This window comes from Diceros bicornis, chromosome 10 (genome assembly GCF_020826845.1).
Source record: "Diceros bicornis minor isolate mBicDic1 chromosome 10, mDicBic1.mat.cur, whole genome shotgun sequence".
Taxonomy (NCBI): Eukaryota; Metazoa; Chordata; class Mammalia; order Perissodactyla; family Rhinocerotidae; genus Diceros; species Diceros bicornis.
This window is the reverse complement of record NC_080749.1, coordinates 55602422-55622186: the sequence shown is the minus strand read 5'-3', so window position 1 is coordinate 55622186 and position 19765 is coordinate 55602422. Positions and strand designations below refer to the sequence as shown.

Genomic DNA, 19765 nt, shown 5'->3' with positions numbered 1-19765 from the left:
TTTAACTGAGAGGTGACAGAGTGGAGAAAGTGAGAAGAGAAGAAAGCCAATAAGGAGGAAGGGTTGTCAAGCCTTTTCCACCAGGGGCAATGGGGCTCAATCCCATGGATGAACTCTGAGACACAGCTCAGAGTATCCTCAGAGTTAGCCATCCAAGGGACAAGGATGCTGGGGTATTTACCCTCTGACAGTGGCTGAAGGCTGTTTCTGGGGACATTAACTCTCTTGCACTTCCAGCCTGTCCCATGTGTTCCTATAGCCAGAAAAAAAAAAAAAAAAAAAATCCCTCAAGCAGAGGGTGGCTGGTGTTGGCAGTAAGCAGAGTTCTTCAGCAGAAGTGAAAACCAAGAGGACATGGGTGGGCACTGAGAGGGTCTGCTATGATTCCCTTGACTAGACCCTCTGGGAGGAGCTCCCTTGTCCATTGCTCTCTGTGTCTCCTGGCTATGCCCCCTGGGAGGGTCTTGCTTGTCCACTCACCTCCATGGCCACGCCTGAAGTGGTCAACGGGGAGAGTGCCCTCTTTGGGAGACTGTGCAGATGTCATAGCCTGCTTTCTGCAGGTGCATGTTTGGGCACCCAAGGACTGTTTTAAGACTTGAACAACCGAAGTTTTTGTAGTCTGGGTTCATTCCTTCAAATACTTAGTAAGCTTCTGAAATATTTGTTTGCAGTCATTTCCACGTGCCAGTATGCACACATTAGGGTTCTTTACTGGGCATGATTCTCAAGCTTGATTTCTGTCTGGCATTCTAACCCCTATGCCTCTCTCCTTCAACTTAATGGCAGCCATCTTGAAGCCATCTGGAAAAAAATAGGCTTGAGTGTGAAGAAAGCACCCTTAAACTGATCTTTGCTTCAGTGGTGAAACTCTCTCTTTAGTGAGAAGTCTTAATGGGTTTTTGTTGCTCAAAGACTTTCTTCTGTGTTATCGTTTACTCTTTGGGGTTCAAAGCAAAAGGCTCCAGATTTCTGGGCTCATTCTATTCCCTTTCATTTCTGCTCTCGAACCAGCCAATTCTTGCCTGAAGTTGACTCTTCCTTCTACTGACTCACTAAGCAAAGCCAAGAAGAACCGACATGTACTAACTTTGGGTTTTCCAACCTCTTCTAGAGCCACAGGCTCAGTACACACTCTGTACTCACTAAGTAATTAAAGACAACAGTGTTATTAAACAGTTTGTTATTATATAACATGGGTCTTTATATTTTCAGTCTCCAATACCAGTTTTCTTGCCTTCCTCTGTAGTGCTACATATTTTAGGATTTATTTTTAACCACAGGACCCCAATGCAAGGGACTAAATTTTATATTAATAATGATAATACTAGCTGCTGTACAAATAAACCCAAGAATTTCAATGGCTTAACACAATAGAAGTTCTGTCCTCACTCATGAAATAGAGCTGGGTGGTGACCAGGTCAACAGGCTGCCCTCCTCCATGAAGTCATTCAGGTTCCAGGATGTCAAAAGCAAAGCCCCCTCAACATGTGGTTTCCAAGGTCGCCCTGGGGGTCATGCCCATTCCAGCCAGTAGGAAGACTAGAAGAGCATGGATGCGCTCTGGTGGGAGGTTTGTGAGTCTCATAAAATTTCTCCTCACGTTTCATTTTCTAGAACTCAGTCACATGTCTCCATCTAGATGGAAGAGGTAGGGTGCAGGGATGTATTTCCTGGTTAGGGAGCCACAGTGCTATGCTATGTGAAGGGAAAGAACCAGTTTTTTAGTGGACAGTTAGCTGGTCTCCCACAAGTATAACAGAGAAAATATAAATAACGCAAATGTGCGATTCTCTCCTCTACCCTCCAAGCCCTTTCTCTAATTATCTGTTTGGACTCCCTGGAACGGTGGGTTTGTCAGGATGCTGTACATAGGCTTGAGATCCTTCCTCAACTGATTCAATTTGGGAAAGAAGCAAGGAAGGAGCAGGCAGGGTGTCTTTAAATAACTGCTTCCTTCCCCATTTTGGTAAAATAATTCTCAGACTGAGCAATTAGTAACTGCTGGATTTTAGGATTTTTATTTTTTTTAAACAAAGGAATTGAAAAGCTGAACCACGCTGCTCTTTGCTTCTCTGAGTGAGAGGAGGCAGAGGAATGGAAGGAAGGAAGTAGGAACCTAGAACAACTGCTTGTGCAGTGGACCACTTTCCCGTTAATTACTCTTCTCTTGAATAACAGGATGTGGGAGGTGGGCAATTTGCTCTGGCTAATGCCTCACGGTGGGATGGTGTTGCCTGACACAGAGACAGGGGTTGGAACAGCCACCCCGGGGTACAGTATAACCAGTTTTATGGAAGAAGCCTTCTTTGTTAAAAACCAAATCCAATCAAACAGGGAACGCTCCCACAGCAGATTTAGCACTAGCCACACTCTTCTCAAATTCATTCTGTCACAAAAGCCCCAGGCAATCTCGACCCTCACAGCAAATGAATTTTCCTGTGTGTAGAGTGTGGACTTTTGTGATTTAGGATGATCGGTGTCTTACACACACAGCTGACTATCTACTCAGACCAAGTGACCCTAATCAAATCAATCCAAGTAGATGAGGTTCTGGTGTACACAAAAGGGAGCGGGCTGCTCACCATTCAAAATCGGTCTTTCTGTACTGTAAGTTTTTTTATTCTCATGTTGCATTAAAACACAATGCAGTTCACGCTCAACTTGTCGAGGGTATAGCAATTGTATAAAGTAAGGCACCCTGTAATAACGTAAGGCCCTCGGCAACTCCCTGGGCTCCAGGGCTCTGGGCCGCCCAGCTGTCACTGCCGCAAACAGGTGGTGTAAAACAATAGCTCCGCTGACCCGACTCACTTTCCAAATCCTCTAGCAGCCGAGTGTCCAGCCAGAATACCAGCGAGCAGCACAGGCCACCAGTCTGCCACCAGTCCACGCCAGCGCCCACAGCCCATGGAGCCCCGGCTGCTCCTCCTGCTCCTCGGCCTCTGTTCAGGTACGTGCCAGGGTTGGGGGGCTCTCCTCTGAGGCTGAAGCACTAGAAGCTCCCAAACTAGAGTCTTACTTCCTTGATGGGAACACAGAATGGCAGGGCTTCACCAGCCCGAGGCTGCTCTGTCAGTTTCTCACCAATGCTGGCTTGATTGGGTTTGTGGATAAAGATTTTTAGTTTATGTTATCCAATTAGAATAGGAGCTGCCTGGTCAAAAGCTGCAAAGTAGACATGCAAGTCCCTCCCTCCATCAGTGCCTGGCATCCGACTCACCTCTACAATCAGATTCAGGACCACTTCTACCATCCTGGAGCTGCTTTCATATTTGAACAACTACGGGGACTTAGAGTGGCGTCTAATAAGTGAAAACAATACGGTTAACAAGTCCTTTTATTGCTCTAGGAGAATTCTGATAATGAAGAGGATTGATTGACAGCTACGTGTGCTGGGGAGAGAAACCTATTCATAATTGTAACTAAACTCTCTCCATAAAAGATGAAATATTTTGTAATTTTTAAACTCCTAAAGTTATAAAAAAAAAAAAGTCATGTGAATGCATTCCTGGGTGCTTTTTTTAAAAAGGATATTACTATATGTAGCTTTGGGTTTGAATTGAAACCATAAAACCTTGCACAGCCCTTGACCTGCATTCAACTCTGGAATGTGTCACAACACAGCAGCTGAAACGCTATCCTGAATCCCACACTTCCGGTAGAGGGAAATGGGAGATATCTGCCGATTGCTGCATGTAAAAGTTGGCTGGTGATGTCATCCCAACTGAGAAACAAGGCAGCTGGTATTCTGTGATTTCCCTTCTCTAATATTGCTCTGACAGACACAGGCCTTCTGGGCAAAAGAGGTAAAGAGCTTTATTATTAATGTATTTCAATAGCAGAGTTGAGGGAAATAGCCTGAACTCGGATAAATTATATCCTGTGGGATTCGGACTTGATCCAACCAGAGCTGGTCTGGTGATGGTGGTGGTGGTGATGGTGGTGGTGGTGGTGGTGGTGTGTGTGTTTGCAAACATTACACTCATTGAAAATTCTTAAGTGATATGCTTATGAATAAAAATCTTTAAGAGATCTCTTAGGACACCAAAGACCTCCAAAAATGTGTGTTTAGTTATTTTAAAAATTATATGATATGTATTTAGATCAAACCTAAAGTTTGCTGGTATCAATTCACATGGGTGGTTCATAGAAATTTAGAGCTAGACGAGGCAGTCCAACATCTTCCATTTTTTATTATAGGAAAACTGATCTGAAAACCTGAACTGACCTGCTCAATGTCACTTAATTTATAAATTTTGGAATGTGATCAGTTGGAGACTCCGTTTCTTGGGTGCACAGTCAGAAAACAGCCTGAAATTGCCAAAAGTAGCAAGAGACACAGCACCGGGTTGAGATAAGAATTACCCGAGGTGACCAGTGACAGTACAGAATTCCTTTTGCCCAACCCAGCAGGCTGTTTCCCACGTAAAAATACAGACTGAACCAGTATGGCACAAAAAGAACACTTTGAAATTGTGGCTGAGTTCCCCTACTTAGAATCAGTCCCTGGTGGGCAAAATTCTCATTCAAATCAGGGACACTTTTTCCTGTCTTAGCTTAACACATAATGATTCCTGCTCTGTTTATATAGCACCTTCCATTACAACCTCTTCCTCTCCTCCATCTTCGGACTCCCAAGCACTTCATTACCACCTTTCTTATGGCATATTACTTTCCAAATTGCTCGTAGTTATTTATGTAAATGACAAATGTCAATCTCCATGAGGGTAGGAAGACAGGATTCCTGTCAAATTCACCTTTGAACATCTCAAAGCTCTTAAAACAGTGCTTTGCACACAGTAAGTGCTCAACAAATGTTTGATGAATGAATTAATGTTACCACCATCTGACTAAAGATTACCAAGATGATTTTGCTGAACAGGGAGACTTTGACATTATTTATTTGTTTGTCTGTATGTTTGTTAATTTACATCCTGCCTTTTAAAGAAAGTATTTACTGAATCCATGAAGAATTGGTCCAACTCTCCAGATCATATTGGAAATGGGAACAGAATCATAGAGTTCTGACTTCAAGACCTGTAAGGTTGCTATCATTCTACCCAGCTTTAGGCAGGAGAAAAGAAAAGAATACCAGTGAAGCCAATCTAAGTAATGGAGACCTCTTCGGAAATTCCTTAGAAAGTAATTACGGAAGGAACAAGGCCGCTTGTTATTGGTGAGGGTGGGAGAGGAGGAAATGAATGTAACTGGAATGCTGGCCATGTCCTCCCCAGGCCTCCACGTCTCCCTGGTGGACCACAGGATTGGCCTGCATAGTTTTCCTGCTACATAATGCTGACCATCTGCTCTATCCGTTGCTTTCTAGTATGTTCTTCCTGTCAAACTGGAATAAACAGTCACTTAAAAATAAGCAGCCCAGGGCAATGCCAAAGCAATAGCTTCAAACTCAGTGGCCAAGGCACTCAGTGACCCATATCAGTCCCCTGTCCCACCATGGGCTGGGTGGAGCCTGGGATAGTCAAGGCACGCAGACAAAAGGATTGTCGTGTCCCAGGGGCTCAATGGGGAACTGTAAAACTGGGAAAACACGCTCCACAGTCCTCAAATGCAGGTGGTTTCGGGGAGATGCCATGTGAAAGCTCTGCCTGGTTGGGCACTTTGGACGCTCTTGGACCCTTTTGGGTTCAGAAAATTTGGGAAACTAGAAATGAAGAGGTAGGCGAGGTCAGGGGTTCCCTACATTGAGTCCAGGAAAGTCATAATGGAGATATTTATTCTCCACTGAAAAGCTTCACTGAAAGCTTCAAAATCTGAACGGAAAGGAGACATTTACCTTAGGGAGGTGGTAAAACGCCCAGACCCTGCTGTCAGACTGCTTCTGTTTGCAATCCCGCCCTAACCGTCTGGGAACCACGAGTACATTGCTCAGCTGTCCCAACCTCAGCTCTTTCATTCGTAAAGTAGAGCAAAGGCCTACCTCAGAGGATTGTTATAAGGATTCACAAAGATAATACAAACACAGGGCCTTTAATAAAGATCTATGGACTAATTAAAACACACTTTTGAGGGATGAAAATGTATCAACTCATTGCATAACATTGGTTGTTTCAAGCTGATCCAAAGTCCTGGATGAGAAATAGTGATTGAGAGCGTGGGCTCTCGGCTTGAATGGTGGCTCCACCATGTATGAAATCTGGGCAAGTTACTTAACCTCTCTGTGCCTCAATTTCCTCATCTGTACAGTGAGGACAATAGCAGTCCCTAACACACCCAATTGTGAGGATTGAAAGAGTTAGTATATACAAAGCACATAGAAGAGTGTCTGGCACGTAACAAGTTGAATATGTTAGTTATTATTTTTACTGATTAATAAAAATAGAAAAAGTAATTTTTACTTAATAATTATTTTCTTGACAAACTCTTTCAAACTTAGGATCCAAGGAGAAAAATAATAAAGAAAAATAATAACCCATCTTAGAGGTGATAGGTTAATACTACTGGGGAAAATGGGAAAGCACATCACGCATTCCATTTTTAAAGTTGTCTTGGCACAGGGAAAAGGTGTGAGGGTTTCAGCAATAACCTGCGGAAAGGGGAGATCTGGTTACATGAATCACGGCAAATGGATCGTGTGTCTACTTCCTCTCCCAGCCCTGAACAGGCAGTCCCCAATCCACGTAAGGCTTGAGTTACAAAGATCCTTCGTAAGGCACTTGTTGGAATTTGGAACACATTTTCTCGTAGGAATAATGGTACATGCAGTTGTCCAGTTTCCAGGACAGCCCACAACACACTCATAATATTAAGAGTTAGGGCAGGAGCACAATGCAGAATGACAGGACTCTAACTGGAGCTTCGCCCTAGCTGCATGACCTTGGACAAGTCATCCAACCTCTCAGAATCTCAGGTGAGAATGTCTGCTGCCTGCCTGCCTCACCGGAGGCTGGTGAGGACCACATAACATTGGACTAAAAGGGCTGTGGGCTTCGGGAATATTAGCTGAATTGCTCTCCATCCTGAAGGAAAATGCAGTCAAGATTCCTTGGAATCACTTGTGCTCCAAATAGGAGCCCCAAATCCAGGTCAGCAAAGCACACAGTTTTTACTCTGTCTTAACAACTTAACTGGGACATGTACCCACCAGCAGCAATATTTTCTAAAATTATGGTAAAATACACATTACATAAAATTTACCACGGTAAAATACATATTACATAAAATTACCGTTTTAAACTGTATAAGTCAGTGGCATTAAGTACATTCACTGTTACGCAAGCATCACCACTATCTAATTCCAGAATTTTTTCATCACCCCAAAAGGAAACCCTGTACCCATTAATAATCATTCCCCATTCCCCTGTCCCCTCAGTCCCTGGTAATCACTAATCTGCTTTCTGTCTTTATGGATTTACCTATTCTGGACATTTTATATAAATGGAATCATGCAATATATGCCCTTTTGTGTCTGACTTTTTTCACTTGGCATAATGTTTTCAAGGTTCATCCATGTTGTAGCATGTATCAATACCCCATTCCTTTTCATGGCCCTATAATATTCTACTACATGGATATGCCACAATTTGTTCATCCATTTATCTGTTGATGGACATTTGGGTTATTTCCATCTTTTAGCTATTGTATATAGTGCTGGTATGAACATTCATGTATAAGTTTTTGAACACTTCTTTTGGGGATATACCCAGAAGTGGAATTGCTAGGTCATATAGTAACTCTGCGTGTAACTTGTGTGAGGAACTGCCAAACTGTTTTTCACAGCAGCTGCACCATTTTACATTCTCACCAGCAACATATGAGTGTTTCAGTTTCTCTACAACCTCACCAATATTTGTCATTTTCAATTTTGTTAATTATGGCCATCCTAGTGGGTGTGAACCAGCATCAATTTTTGGCTGTTTATAGCATCATGAGCTCTCAGGCCAACCAATCCAAGAGTTCACTATACCATGACCAGACTCTGAAATACTGAGACTGGCTTTTGTGTGGATCTGTCTTCTTGTGTATGCATGTTCCTAGCTCACTTGATTCGGCCAGAGGCTGTATTAAGGAATGTCATCTGTCCAAAGCACAAGTGTCATGATAATCTGGCACACCCCACTGGGAAGGGACCACACCAGCAGCTGCGCTTGGGAGGGAACTTAAGGCAATAAGAGCTTCCCTTGGGAGCCCTTCCACAAGGGGGTCTGTGTGCCTTCCATTAGCTGGTCATGCCTCAATTACTCATGTTAGTGTGTGTGGAGGGTGGGGAGCAGAATCTGATAGCGTGTGTGTCATTTGCTATCTCAGCTGGCCTCGTCCTGTGCTCCGAAAATGAGACCCGTCTGGTGGCAAAGCTATTTGAAAATTATAACAGCGTGGTACGGCCAGTGGAAGACCACCACCAGGCCGTGGAGGTCACCGTGGGCCTGCAGCTGATACAGCTCATCAACGTGGTGAGGCAAGAGCGCTCCGGGCTTCCCACAGCACCCACAACCCCTCACCCTGGAGCATCCTCCCGTCTGCTCCCCTCTCTATCCCCTAAAGATGAGGCCTTATCTTTCTTCAGGATGAAGTAAATCAGATCGTGACAACCAATGTTCGACTGAAACAGGTAATTCAGCTAGATAATTGCATTTATGTTATTTTTATTTACCCTGAAATTTAACCTGGGCCCAGAGGAAGTCAATTTGGGTAACAAGGATATGTATCAAAATGTTAAAGGTAGATATTTTGGGGTAGTGGGATTATGGATATGTTCTGGTGTTTATTCTTTACTTTGTGTGTTTTCTGTGTTCATTAGTTTGCTAGGGCTGCCATAACAAAGGCACAAACTGGGCGGCTTAAACAACAGGAATTTACTGTCTCACAGATCTTGAGGCCAAAAGTTCAAAATCAAGGTGTTGGCAGCATTGGTTCCTTCTGAGGGCTGTGAAGAGGAATCTTCTCCAGGCCTCTCCTTTGCTTATAGTTGGCCATCTTCATGTTCACATGGCTTTCTTCCTGAAATGTCCCCTTCTTATAAGGACACTAGTCATATTGTATTAGGGCCTACCTTACCGGCCTCATTTTAACTTATTTATCTCTGTAAAGACCCTATCTCCAAATAAGGTTGTATTCTGAGGTACTGGGGGTTAGGACTTCAACATATGAATTCTGGGAAGACATAATTTAATCCATAACATTGTGTTATCCAAATTTGCTGCATTGGACATATATTACTTTTATAATGTAGGTAAAAATATAATACTTTAAAAAAATGATGTTGCCTGTTTGAGGAAATTGTTCACCATGGGGTCATTCTCCTTTCCTGGGGTGGGCAGTGTGGCATGATAGATCTGCTGCCACCCAGTGGCATGACTTGGGAGTACCTTTGTCTTCTCATCTGTAAAATGGGGTCAATAATCACTCTTACCTCATAGGATTGTTATGAGAACTACATGATAAATATAGGTGAAGTGCTCAGAACAGTGCCTGCATGTAGTCAGTGCTATGTAAGTGTTTGCTGTTATTGTTTACTACAGTGAAAGCTGAATTCTGAATCAAACCTTTCTTTCTGGGGCACAACTTCTGTCGACATCTGAATTACCATACCCATCAGAGCTCTTGATAACCCTAGATTTTTTAAAAAATGTTTTTAGCTTTTTAATTGGTGAAATGTCTTCGTTTTTAGCAATGGGTGGATTACAACCTAAAATGGAATCCAGATGACTATGGCGGCGTGAAAAAAATTCACATTCCCTCAGAAAAGATCTGGCGCCCAGACTTGGTTCTCTATAACAAGTAAGCAAAACAGACAGGACGGGGAGAGGGGTAAATTCCTGGGGCAGGTGGAGGCGAGTGCCCTCATGGCAGGGCTGCCACTCTCAGTATGCTTCTTACCACTGTTCACATTAAATAACCCTTAACAACCAAGAGCCAAGTTGACACGCTAGGGGTGCCATATGGTGTCTCATGTTATGAATAGAAACAATTATCAGAGCCAAATTGAAACAGGGCTGTGGGGTGGGGGACACTTAATCCCTGAGAGCTCCTGAAGGGTGTATGGCAACCATCCAGGGAACCCAAACTTCATATAATTGAGATCTTTGGAATTAAATGTCCTTCCTACCAATAGGTCTGAACCGGGATTGTTATTCATCACATCTTCACGGCATCCCAAGACATGGAGTACTGCTGATGGCCCGGGTGCCTGTGTAGCCCATCCACTGGGCTCCGTGACAGACTGCACGTTGTGAAATTATAATGTGATTCAAGACATTCCGGTTTAATGACACATTCATTATCATATGCCCTTCATTTGTCAGGGAATGTTCATTTCAAAAAGCATCTTTCCCAGGCAGCAGCATTCGACGGCGGCCTAGAGGATTTGCGGTCTGACATTCAGCATGGGTCTGGGACCAGCAGGCTGTGTGTTCTAGAAGACTTAGCAGGGAAGGCAGCGAGGGCTAGTGCATAGAAATGATACCCTTTAAGGCTGACTCTCTCCAACTTTGATTTTCTACTACATATTTTCCAATTATACTTGGGACTCCAGCTTGAGCCAAACTATCTAATCATTTGTGTAACCTTTTTGGGCAAATATGCTGATCGGGCTGTGTCTTGTGTTAGTTTTCTCTCTCAGACAGAATCTGAAGGAAGCAATTAAAATCCTCTGGCCTTTTAACAAGCTCACTCAGGAACACCCTGCTGGGGAGAGAACCCTGTTTTACTAGCTCATAGGGAGAGACTTAGATGATCCTATGGCCCTCTGCTCTTTGTGGTTCTTTCGAGAAGGTCCAAAACTGAGTAGATTTCTGGATAGAGCCCCACCTCCATCCCAAAGAAAAATCAATGGGAAAAAAAATTTCTCGATTTATGAAGTGAGGCACCAGTAAGTGCCATATGTCCCTGAAAGCCCACTGAAGCAGGCCCCACCCACCTGTTCGACACCTCTTCTAATGCCCTGCTCTTGGCCAAGGCCCTGGGACACAGGCTGTTTGTGGGACAAGTAGACTGCCTACTTATTAAGGCCTGCAGAAGTGGCTCATTATTTCTTAATATCTAGCATTATTTTAACGAGAAATTATTGCCAACATTTGAAAATCAGGAAATATCACATTAAATCTGGATTTGTAGCCTCTCTAGAAAAATCCAACACTCAGAAATCTGGAGGGGGCAGGCCCGGTGGTGCAGCGGTTAAGTGCATGTGCTCAGCTTAGGTGGCCCAGGGTTCGCAGGTTCCGATCCCGGGCGCGCACTGACACACCGCTTGTCAAGCCATGCGGTGGCAGCATCCCGTATAAAGTAGAGGAAGATGGGCACAGATGTTAGCCCAGGGCCAATCTTCGTCAGCAAAAAGAGGAGGATTGGCATCGGATGTTAGCTCAGGGCTAATCTTCCTCAAAAAAAAAAAATCTGGAAATTTTGGGTTAAAAAATCTAAATTTCCAGCTGGTTAGGAAAAATCCAAATATCTGGGAACATTGGGCCTTTGCTCCACGTGGACGCCACAGGCAGAGCCGAGTGGCGCGTTCCTTAGAGGAGAGAGGGGCTCTCTTCACCACAGTCTCACCCCACACTCCTCCTAGACTGCCTGGCCCTGGAGGCATCTGAGATTGTGGCCCCACCCCATGGACTTCTAAATAGTTCCTAAAAAGGTAATAGACCTCTTCCTTAACCTGCTTGTCTCAGTAATGAGCCCTTGGTGGTGTCTTTATTTAAAATTCCTGGCTTTTTCCCAGTTCACTTTCAAAGTACATCAGAAAAGGGATAGTGGAGATTAACATTACAAACACTACTGAGGACTGGGAGGAAACCAAGCTGGGATGCAGTGGATCAGGGTTACCTGTTATTCCTTTAAAACTATAGATTCCCAAGTTCTTCACCAAATGTTCTGATTCAACACTTAGATGGTTCTCAGGAATCTATATTTTAAACAATTACCCCAGTGTTTAAAATTAGCAATTTTAAACAATAACAATTCTTATTATCAGACAAATTTGGGAAACTGCCATAGGTAAAAGCGACACTGCCCGAAAGAAAGCTTCTGTAATTAGCACCTGAATAATTAACAGCTGGCTCCTGTTCACATCCCCAAGCAGAACTGAAGGCTCATCCATCACTTGGAGCCATGTTCGTCTTTTATCCCAATTGTAGTGCAGACGGTGACTTTGCCATTGTCAAGTTCACCAAAGTGCTCCTGGACTACACCGGCCATATCACGTGGACACCTCCAGCCATCTTCAAAAGCTACTGTGAGATCATTGTCACCCACTTTCCCTTTGACGAACAGAACTGCAGCATGAAGCTGGGCACCTGGACCTACGATGGCTCTGTGGTGGTGATCAACCCGGTAGGTGGTGACCTTCTGTGATAAGGTTGGACTCAGGAAAGGTGTGACTCAGGTCTCCAACTCTGCCCCTTGATGATCATAGGCTCTCAGCACCAGGTAGAACTTTGGGAATCATTTCATTTGATGTTCCCAATTGACTGGGAAGGTTTCCAATGCCCTGCACATGAGAACCACCTGCGAGCTTAAATGAATTCCCTATACCCAGGCTCAGTCCCAATAATTCTGATTTAATCAGTGTGTGGTGGTGCCAGGGCACCAATATGTGTTAAAGCTCCCAGGTGACTAGAATGCACAGTCAATATGGAGAATCCCAATAGTCCAAACCCCCTTATTTCATAGGAAAGGAACCTAAGACCCCAAAGTGGAAGTTACCCAGGGTCCCTCCTGGGTATGTGACAGACAGCACTGGAAAGAGTTGCCTTGTCACAGCCAATTATGAAATCCTGTCCCTCCTCATGGCGACGTTGCTGGGATTTCAAAGTTTCATTCCATCTTCTCAGGAGAGCGACCAGCCAGACTTGAGCAACTTCATGGAGAGCGGGGAGTGGGTGATCAAGGAGTCCCGGGGCTGGAAGCACTGGGTGTTCTACGCCTGCTGCCCCTCCACCCCCTACCTGGACATCACCTACCACTTTGTCATGCAGCGCCTGCCCCTCTACTTCATCGTCAACGTCATCATTCCCTGCCTGCTCTTCTCCTTCTTAACCGGCCTGGTGTTCTACCTGCCCACAGACTCAGGTGGGTGCGGTTGCCATGGCTGCTGCTGCTGACGCTGACAGATCTCATGCTGCTATTTTGGGGGAAGCCAAAAATAATCACGGGCTGATTAACAATACAGGCAGACGGACCCAAATCATCATCGCTGGGAGGATGCATTTACTGAGTGGTCTGGGGCAGTGGTGAAAGTCACTGTGGGTGGAGCTCACAGCTGGAGCAGACTACAGAGAGAGTTGAGCATGACCCTGAAGATGCACATACATAGCTCAGTCTGGTTAAATTGGATAACCACCAATACCTATTTGGGGAATACCTACTGTGTGCCCAGAAACACGCTGGGTAAGGCATGGATCACAGACATTCCCCGTGCCACTTCCCCAGTGAAGTCACTTGCTTTATACTGACTAATCCAGGCCTTGCCTCTTGTGCTCACTGCCTGCCACTGGAAAATAGCTTTTGCATATCTGTTTTCCAGATGGCAGCATCTTTATACACAAGACCGTACTTCCCAAGTGGCAATTCTTTCTCACATATCAGCCTGGACAACTTACTTACCTCCTACTGAGTAATCACATCTGTGACATAATTCCACCAAACACCAACAATCTACAGAAAAGGGGAAAATGGTACAGAAAAGGGGAAAAGGATATGGCTGCCAGCAAGTCACCACTCATAAACAATTTATGCCAGACATGGAGGGAAAAAAGAGAGATAGTAACAATTTTATCAAAATGATAAAAAAAATCCACAAAAGTCTAAATTGAGTTTTCCAATAAGAAAAAAAAGTTATGCATTCACTCATTCAACATATATTTGTTGAACAACTGTTATGTGGCAGGGATACAATAGAGAATGAGAGAATTCACCCCATAGAATATGTGTTCTAGTGATTGTACTCATATTTAAACAAATGATCACAACAAATATTTTTTCAACTTTCTAGTCAAGTGAGGCTTCTTATTTTTTTTTTAATTTTATTTATTTTATTTATTTTTTCCCCCAAAGCCCTAGTAGATAGTCGTATGTGATAGCTGCACATCCTTCTAGTTGCTGTATGTGGGACGCGGCCTCAGCATGGCTGGAGAAGTGGTGTGTCGGTGCGCACCTGGGATCTGAACCCAGGCCGCCAGCAGCGGAGCGCGTGCACTCAACCGCTAAGCCACGGGGCCGGCCCTCAAATGAAGCTTCTTAAAGGGAAGAGAGAAAACACTAGTCAGGGCAATATGGATACTAAGCAGAGTTGCTATAAATACTAAATGATTTACACTTGAAAAGCATTTAGAACAGTAAGACTGCTTGATAAATGTTAGCTATTATTATTATTAATCAAGAAATTTGATATAACTTGATCACTATTTCATATTTGTAATTGTCTTCTTTTTCATGTTTGAAGACTTTCTGACCCACCAGGTAAAATTGACAATTTCTTGTCTACATCTGCTTGGTATCCTGTATACGCTTCTAGTATCTGGAAGGGTCCAGTATGGGAAAAGCTCCATACTAGAAAGCAGGGCAACACAAGGGTTTCTGAGAACACAAACAGCTAGATGGGCCCAAGGGAAGTCCTCTCCAAAGGCTCTACTGCATCTCAGGCGGTCAGTGCCCATAGAGACATCACAGAGCCATTCAGCTCCTGACCTTCCTGGTTGCGATGCTCGCCAACCAAGACTCCAACAGGGAATGTTCTCCATGAAATTACAGGGCCTAGAGAAAAGAGGTAGGGGTGGGGAGATCCCTTAATATGAAAAACAAAACAAAACAAGGAAAAACAAATCATCCTCTTAGATGAAAGTGAGAAAGTCAGTGATGTGAAATCGTTGATTTTGTCCTTTTCTCAGTTTGGTTCTTGCAGCTTGATCCCATAATGAGAAGATTATACGTGTACCTCTGGGCTGCCCATCCATCTGCTGGGTAACAAGCAGGCCAGGCCGCAGTTCAGTTTTGTGAGGTTTATGACACTTTTCAGCAGACAGAAAAACTGCTGCCCAGGGTCCACCTCGCCACTTAGCTTGGTGGAACTGGGTTCCACCAAGAAACGGAATTCTGAGGCACGAGATGAAGTAGCCATTTCCTGCTTGGCAGCCTCTAATGGAAATGCCTGCCACATGTCATCGTCAGCCAAGTTAAGGTGCCAAGGTCTTCTAGGAAATTCTGCCAAAAAAATTTCCCCAGAATGATGCTTTGAGAACATTTTGGTCACATTCCACTCACCCTTGGGTTTTGGTGGTGTATTCGTTTGCAAGGGCTGCCATAACAAAGTACCACAGACTGAGTGGTTTAAACGACAGGAATAACTGTCTCACAGTTCTGCAGGCTGGAAGTCCAACAACAAGGTATCGGCAGGGTTGGTTTCCTCTTGTGCCTCTCTCCTTGGCTTGCAGATGGCAATCTTCTCCCTGTGTCTCCACACGGTCTTTCCTCTCTGTGTGTATCTGTGTCCTAATCTCCTCTTCTTATAAGGACACCAGCCATATGGGGTGAGGGCCCACCCTAAGACCTCATTTTTATATAACTACCTCTTTAAAGGCCTTATCTCCAAATACAATCACTGAGGTGCTGAGACTTAGGACATCAGCGTATAAATTTGGGGGGAGCAACAATTCAGCCCATAACTGGTGGGTTGTTGTGTTTCTTCTTCATTTTGTCCAGGAGAGAAGATGACTTTGAGCATCTCTGTCCTGCTGTCCTTAACTGTGTTCCTTCTGGTCATTGTGGAGCTGATCCCTTCCACCTCCAGTGCCGTGCCCTTGATTGGGAAATACATGCTGTTCACCATGGTGTTTGTCATCACTTCCATCATCATCACCGTCATCGTCATCAACACGCACCACCGCTCCCCCAGCACCCACGTCATGCCCGAGTGGGTGCGGAAGGTGAGTGAGCGAGGCCCCTGCAATCTTTGCACAGGGCAGCCATTATCTCGAGGACATCTACCTTCCACGTGGCCAGCAGAACTCTGGCTAACACTTGTGACTACTTAGGAACTGCAAGTCCTTTCTGGGCTGGAGGGGATTTTTGGAAGGAACCTTCTTTGGCCCCTTCCCAGGGATGAATAACTCATGTAGCCTCCCTAGAGAGAGAAGAAAAACAGAATTAGCAAAGCCCCCTCTAAATTCAATCTTAAATAATCTCTTTGATTAGAGAAGATGAATAAATCACTGTCTTTTTATTCAAATGCTGTGAAATTCTTGAAATTTCTGTTTGTATGCCTTCCAATTTGTGAACAGGCTGCTTTAGTTTTTGCTGGTGGAATCGTGTGCTGGGAATAGAACAAGGGCTAGAGTTGAAGGGGGGGCTTGATGAGAGATTGTCAGAAAGCGAGTTTTGGTGAGGAACTTGGTCTTGAATATTTACATTATTGAAATTTAGAATGTGTTAACATTTCAAATATGTCAGTTTTTTGATAAAATTTCACAGAGACACTAACTTCCAGGGTCTTTTGTGAAGAATGCAAAATATTTTTCACGAATTGACAAACTACTGCTTGCAATATATTCTTTTTGGAGGAGAAACAGTCCCTGTTTCTGTAAAGACTGTTAAGTGACTCCTGGCAACACCTATGTTGTATTTCTTCAGGAACAAGAAATGGAGGAAAACAGTCTAGCTGTTGTGTGGGGCCAGAACCTTGTATATTTTTCAGCTGAGGGGCCCTTTCTTTAACCATATGATCATGAGAACACACGGCCTTGAAAGCAGCCGGTGCCTATAGCGGTGCCTGTAAGAGTCATTGGGTTCTTACGAGTCTGATAGCTGCGCACAGGCTCCCTCCAGTGGCGAACTGCTCACATTACAGAATCATCACAATAATAATTCCACAGGCCAAAGGACATGTATAAAGGAATCTTTGAGAAAATCTAGTATAGTCCCTTGTTTTAATGACAAAAAGACTGAGGCCCAGAGAAGCTGAGTGACTTGCCTAAGGTCACATTGCTAATACAAAGTTAGAATCTGATGCTTGCCCTGCTGACAATAATTCTGATACATAGACATCTTTTTTGTGTTAGGTTTTTATCGATACTATCCCAAATATCATGTTCTTCTCCACAATGAAAAGACCATCCAGAGAAAAACAAGACAGAAAGATTTTTACAGAAGACATCGATATTTCTGACATTTCTGGGAAGCCGGGGCCTCCACCCATGGGCTTCCACTCTCCCCTGATCAAACACCCCGAGGTGAAAAGTGCCATCGAGGGCGTCAAATACATTGCGGAGACCATGAAGTCTGACCAGGAGTCCAATAACGTAAGCTTTGTGGCTTGAAATCCGCACCTCTGGGTTTAAATGATCAGATGCTCGAGTGCAGACTGATGGGTTTGGCTTGATGGGTAGGTTGGTGCTTAAGAGGCAGCTACTGACCCAAGATCCCCTGGTGACCTCCTCTGGGCCACCTTAGTAAGTCATCTCATTGTGAACAATCTATTCAAAAAATGAAGATCAGGGGCCAGCCTGGTGGCATGGCGGTTAAGTGCAGGTGGGTGGGGCGGGTGCCAGCGTGCGCATGCAGGGGCCAGGTTCGCAGGTTCCGATCCCAGGCGCGCACAATGCATCGCTTGTCAAGCCATGCTGTGGCGGTGTCCCATATAAAGTAGAGGAAGATGGGCACGGATGTTAGCCCAGGGCCAACCTTCCTCAGCAAAAAGAGGAGGATTGGCATCGGATGTTAGCTCAGGGCTAATCTTCCTCACACACTAAAAATAAAGATCATAATGCCAGCCAAGGGGTGTTGGGGGCTTCAAGATCTACAACCTGAATAGGCCATAGAAGAAGCACAGTGTGAACATTGTGAGTTTAATGGCCACCTTAAGGAAATTCTAACCCTTTCCTCTCTCCCAGGCGGCCGAGGAATGGAAGTATGTTGCAATGGTGATGGACCACATTCTCCTTGGAGTCTTCATGCTCGTCTGTATCATCGGAACCCTGGCTGTGTTCGCAGGTCGGCTCATTGAATTAAATCAGCAAGGGTGAGCAGAAAGCTGAGCCCAGCCCACTTCTGCCCCCGCACCGGGCAGAGCAGAGAAAGGCAAGAAAGACAGGAAGATTTGCCTAGTGGGATACAAGCTCACTTATCAAACATTTCATTTTCTGTGTTTATGATTAATGATATTGCTTGGCATTGACATAAGGTTGTGGCCTCCGGTGTCTTCACATTGCTTCTCCCTTCAGTCCTGCTCTGCCTGGAGAGTGAGGCTGTTTCAGTAAATGAAACAGAACTGCTACAAGAAGTGTTCATTTCCAATGGTGCCTGGAAGAGTTTTGCCCAGAATAACTGAGATTTCCTGTTGATTTGTTTTGTTTCATTTTTTTAAGCAAAAAATGTATCCTTTGCTTAAAAGCCAGTTTTGTACCTACTAGGAAAGCCCCATCTACCAGTCCCAAAAAGATAAAGCATTTCATTCAGAGAGAAAGGAATCAGTACAAAGGCAGCAACTAAGTTCCAGAATGGCCACTAAAATACAAACTGCATCAAAAACCCATGTTTTAAAGTGGATTTCTAGAACTGGGAAGTGAGGGAAGGGTTTCCCAGTCTAACACAGCACCTGAGTTTGATGCTCAGGGTTTGAGGGAAAACAGGTCCTAACCTGTATGGAGTGTGGGGGCCAGGCGCTGTGGGAATCGTCTCACATGTATGGTTTTATTTCACCCTTGTAACTCTCTTAATGTCCCTCTTTTACAAATGAGAAAACTGACTTGAGGGAGGTTAAGTTCATTGCCCAAACTAGTAAGTAGAAGAACTGAGATTTGAACCCAGACTTTGAGAGTCCAAAACAGCTCCGGGCTGGGTCACTTCATTGCTCACTCGCTCTGCCGGCCACCCCTGGTTCTCAAACTAGGCCCTTCTGTAACTCTGGTCAGTGTTTTGAGAGCTTCAGTCTTGGTGTCATCCATCTTTCTGCCTTGCCAATTAAACTTCCTGCCTTTTTTCCCCTAGTCCTTATCCCAATCATGTTTGGGGTTCTAGTTCTATAAATGAAATCAGAAATGTGTGCATATATCATCACCATTTCTAAAATTCTGAACAAGTGAATAAGAGAGAAAATTATTTTTCTTCATAGCAGCCTTCCAACCACTATGTAGTTCACCCCAGAACTAGAAAATGTGCAGCCCTGGGCTCAGTAATGGCCCTGGGATCACCAGAACACATCTGACCCACGTCAGTACTGGGGAGAGCTGTGAATTGCACTGCTGGGCAGCCTGTCTGAACCCAGGTGGTTTCAATCCATTTCTCCATGGGATTCCCTATCACACCCCAGTGGCAGGACTGAGTGCCTTCATTTTAGAGTAAACTAAAGGGAAAACAGTTTGGAGGTTCCTCAAAAAACTAAGCATAGAATTGTCCTCTGATCCAGCAATTCCACTCCTAAGTATGTACCCAAAAGAACCGAAAGCAGAGACTTGAGCAGGTCCTTGTATGACGATGTGCACTGCAGCACTATTCACAGTAGGCGAAAGGGGGAGACAAGCCAAGTGTCCATCAATGGAAAAGCAAAATGTGGTATATACATACAATGGAATATTATTCAGCTTAAAGAGGAATGCAATTCTGATATATGCTACAATGTGGATCAGCCTTGAAAACAGGCTAAGTGAACTAAGCCAGATGCAAAAGGACAAAAATTGTATGAATTCACTTTTCTGAGGTACCAAGAATAGGCACATTCATAGAGACAGAAAGTAGAATAGTGGTTACCAGGGTTTAGGGGGAGGGGTGAGTTATTGCTTAACAGGTAGAGTTTCAGTTTGGGGTGATAGAAAAG

The 19765-nt window shown here is 44.3% G+C and overlaps 1 protein-coding gene across 1 annotated transcript; it reads left to right on the top strand.

The window, feature by feature from the left end:
• The first annotated feature begins 2910 nt into the window (after positions 1 to 2910).
• On the top strand, positions 2911 to 19544 carry CHRNA1 (cholinergic receptor nicotinic alpha 1 subunit). Its single transcript, XM_058548633.1, has 9 exons — positions 2911 to 2953; positions 8269 to 8414; positions 8528 to 8572; positions 9632 to 9741; positions 12096 to 12291; positions 12792 to 13029; positions 15658 to 15881; positions 17013 to 17252; positions 17844 to 19544. The coding sequence occupies exons 1-9, from the start codon at positions 2911 to 2913 to the stop codon at positions 17973 to 17975; spliced, it is 1374 nt and encodes a 457-aa protein (XP_058404616.1). The 3' UTR covers positions 17976 to 19544.
• The last annotated feature ends 221 nt before the right edge of the window (positions 19545 to 19765 follow it).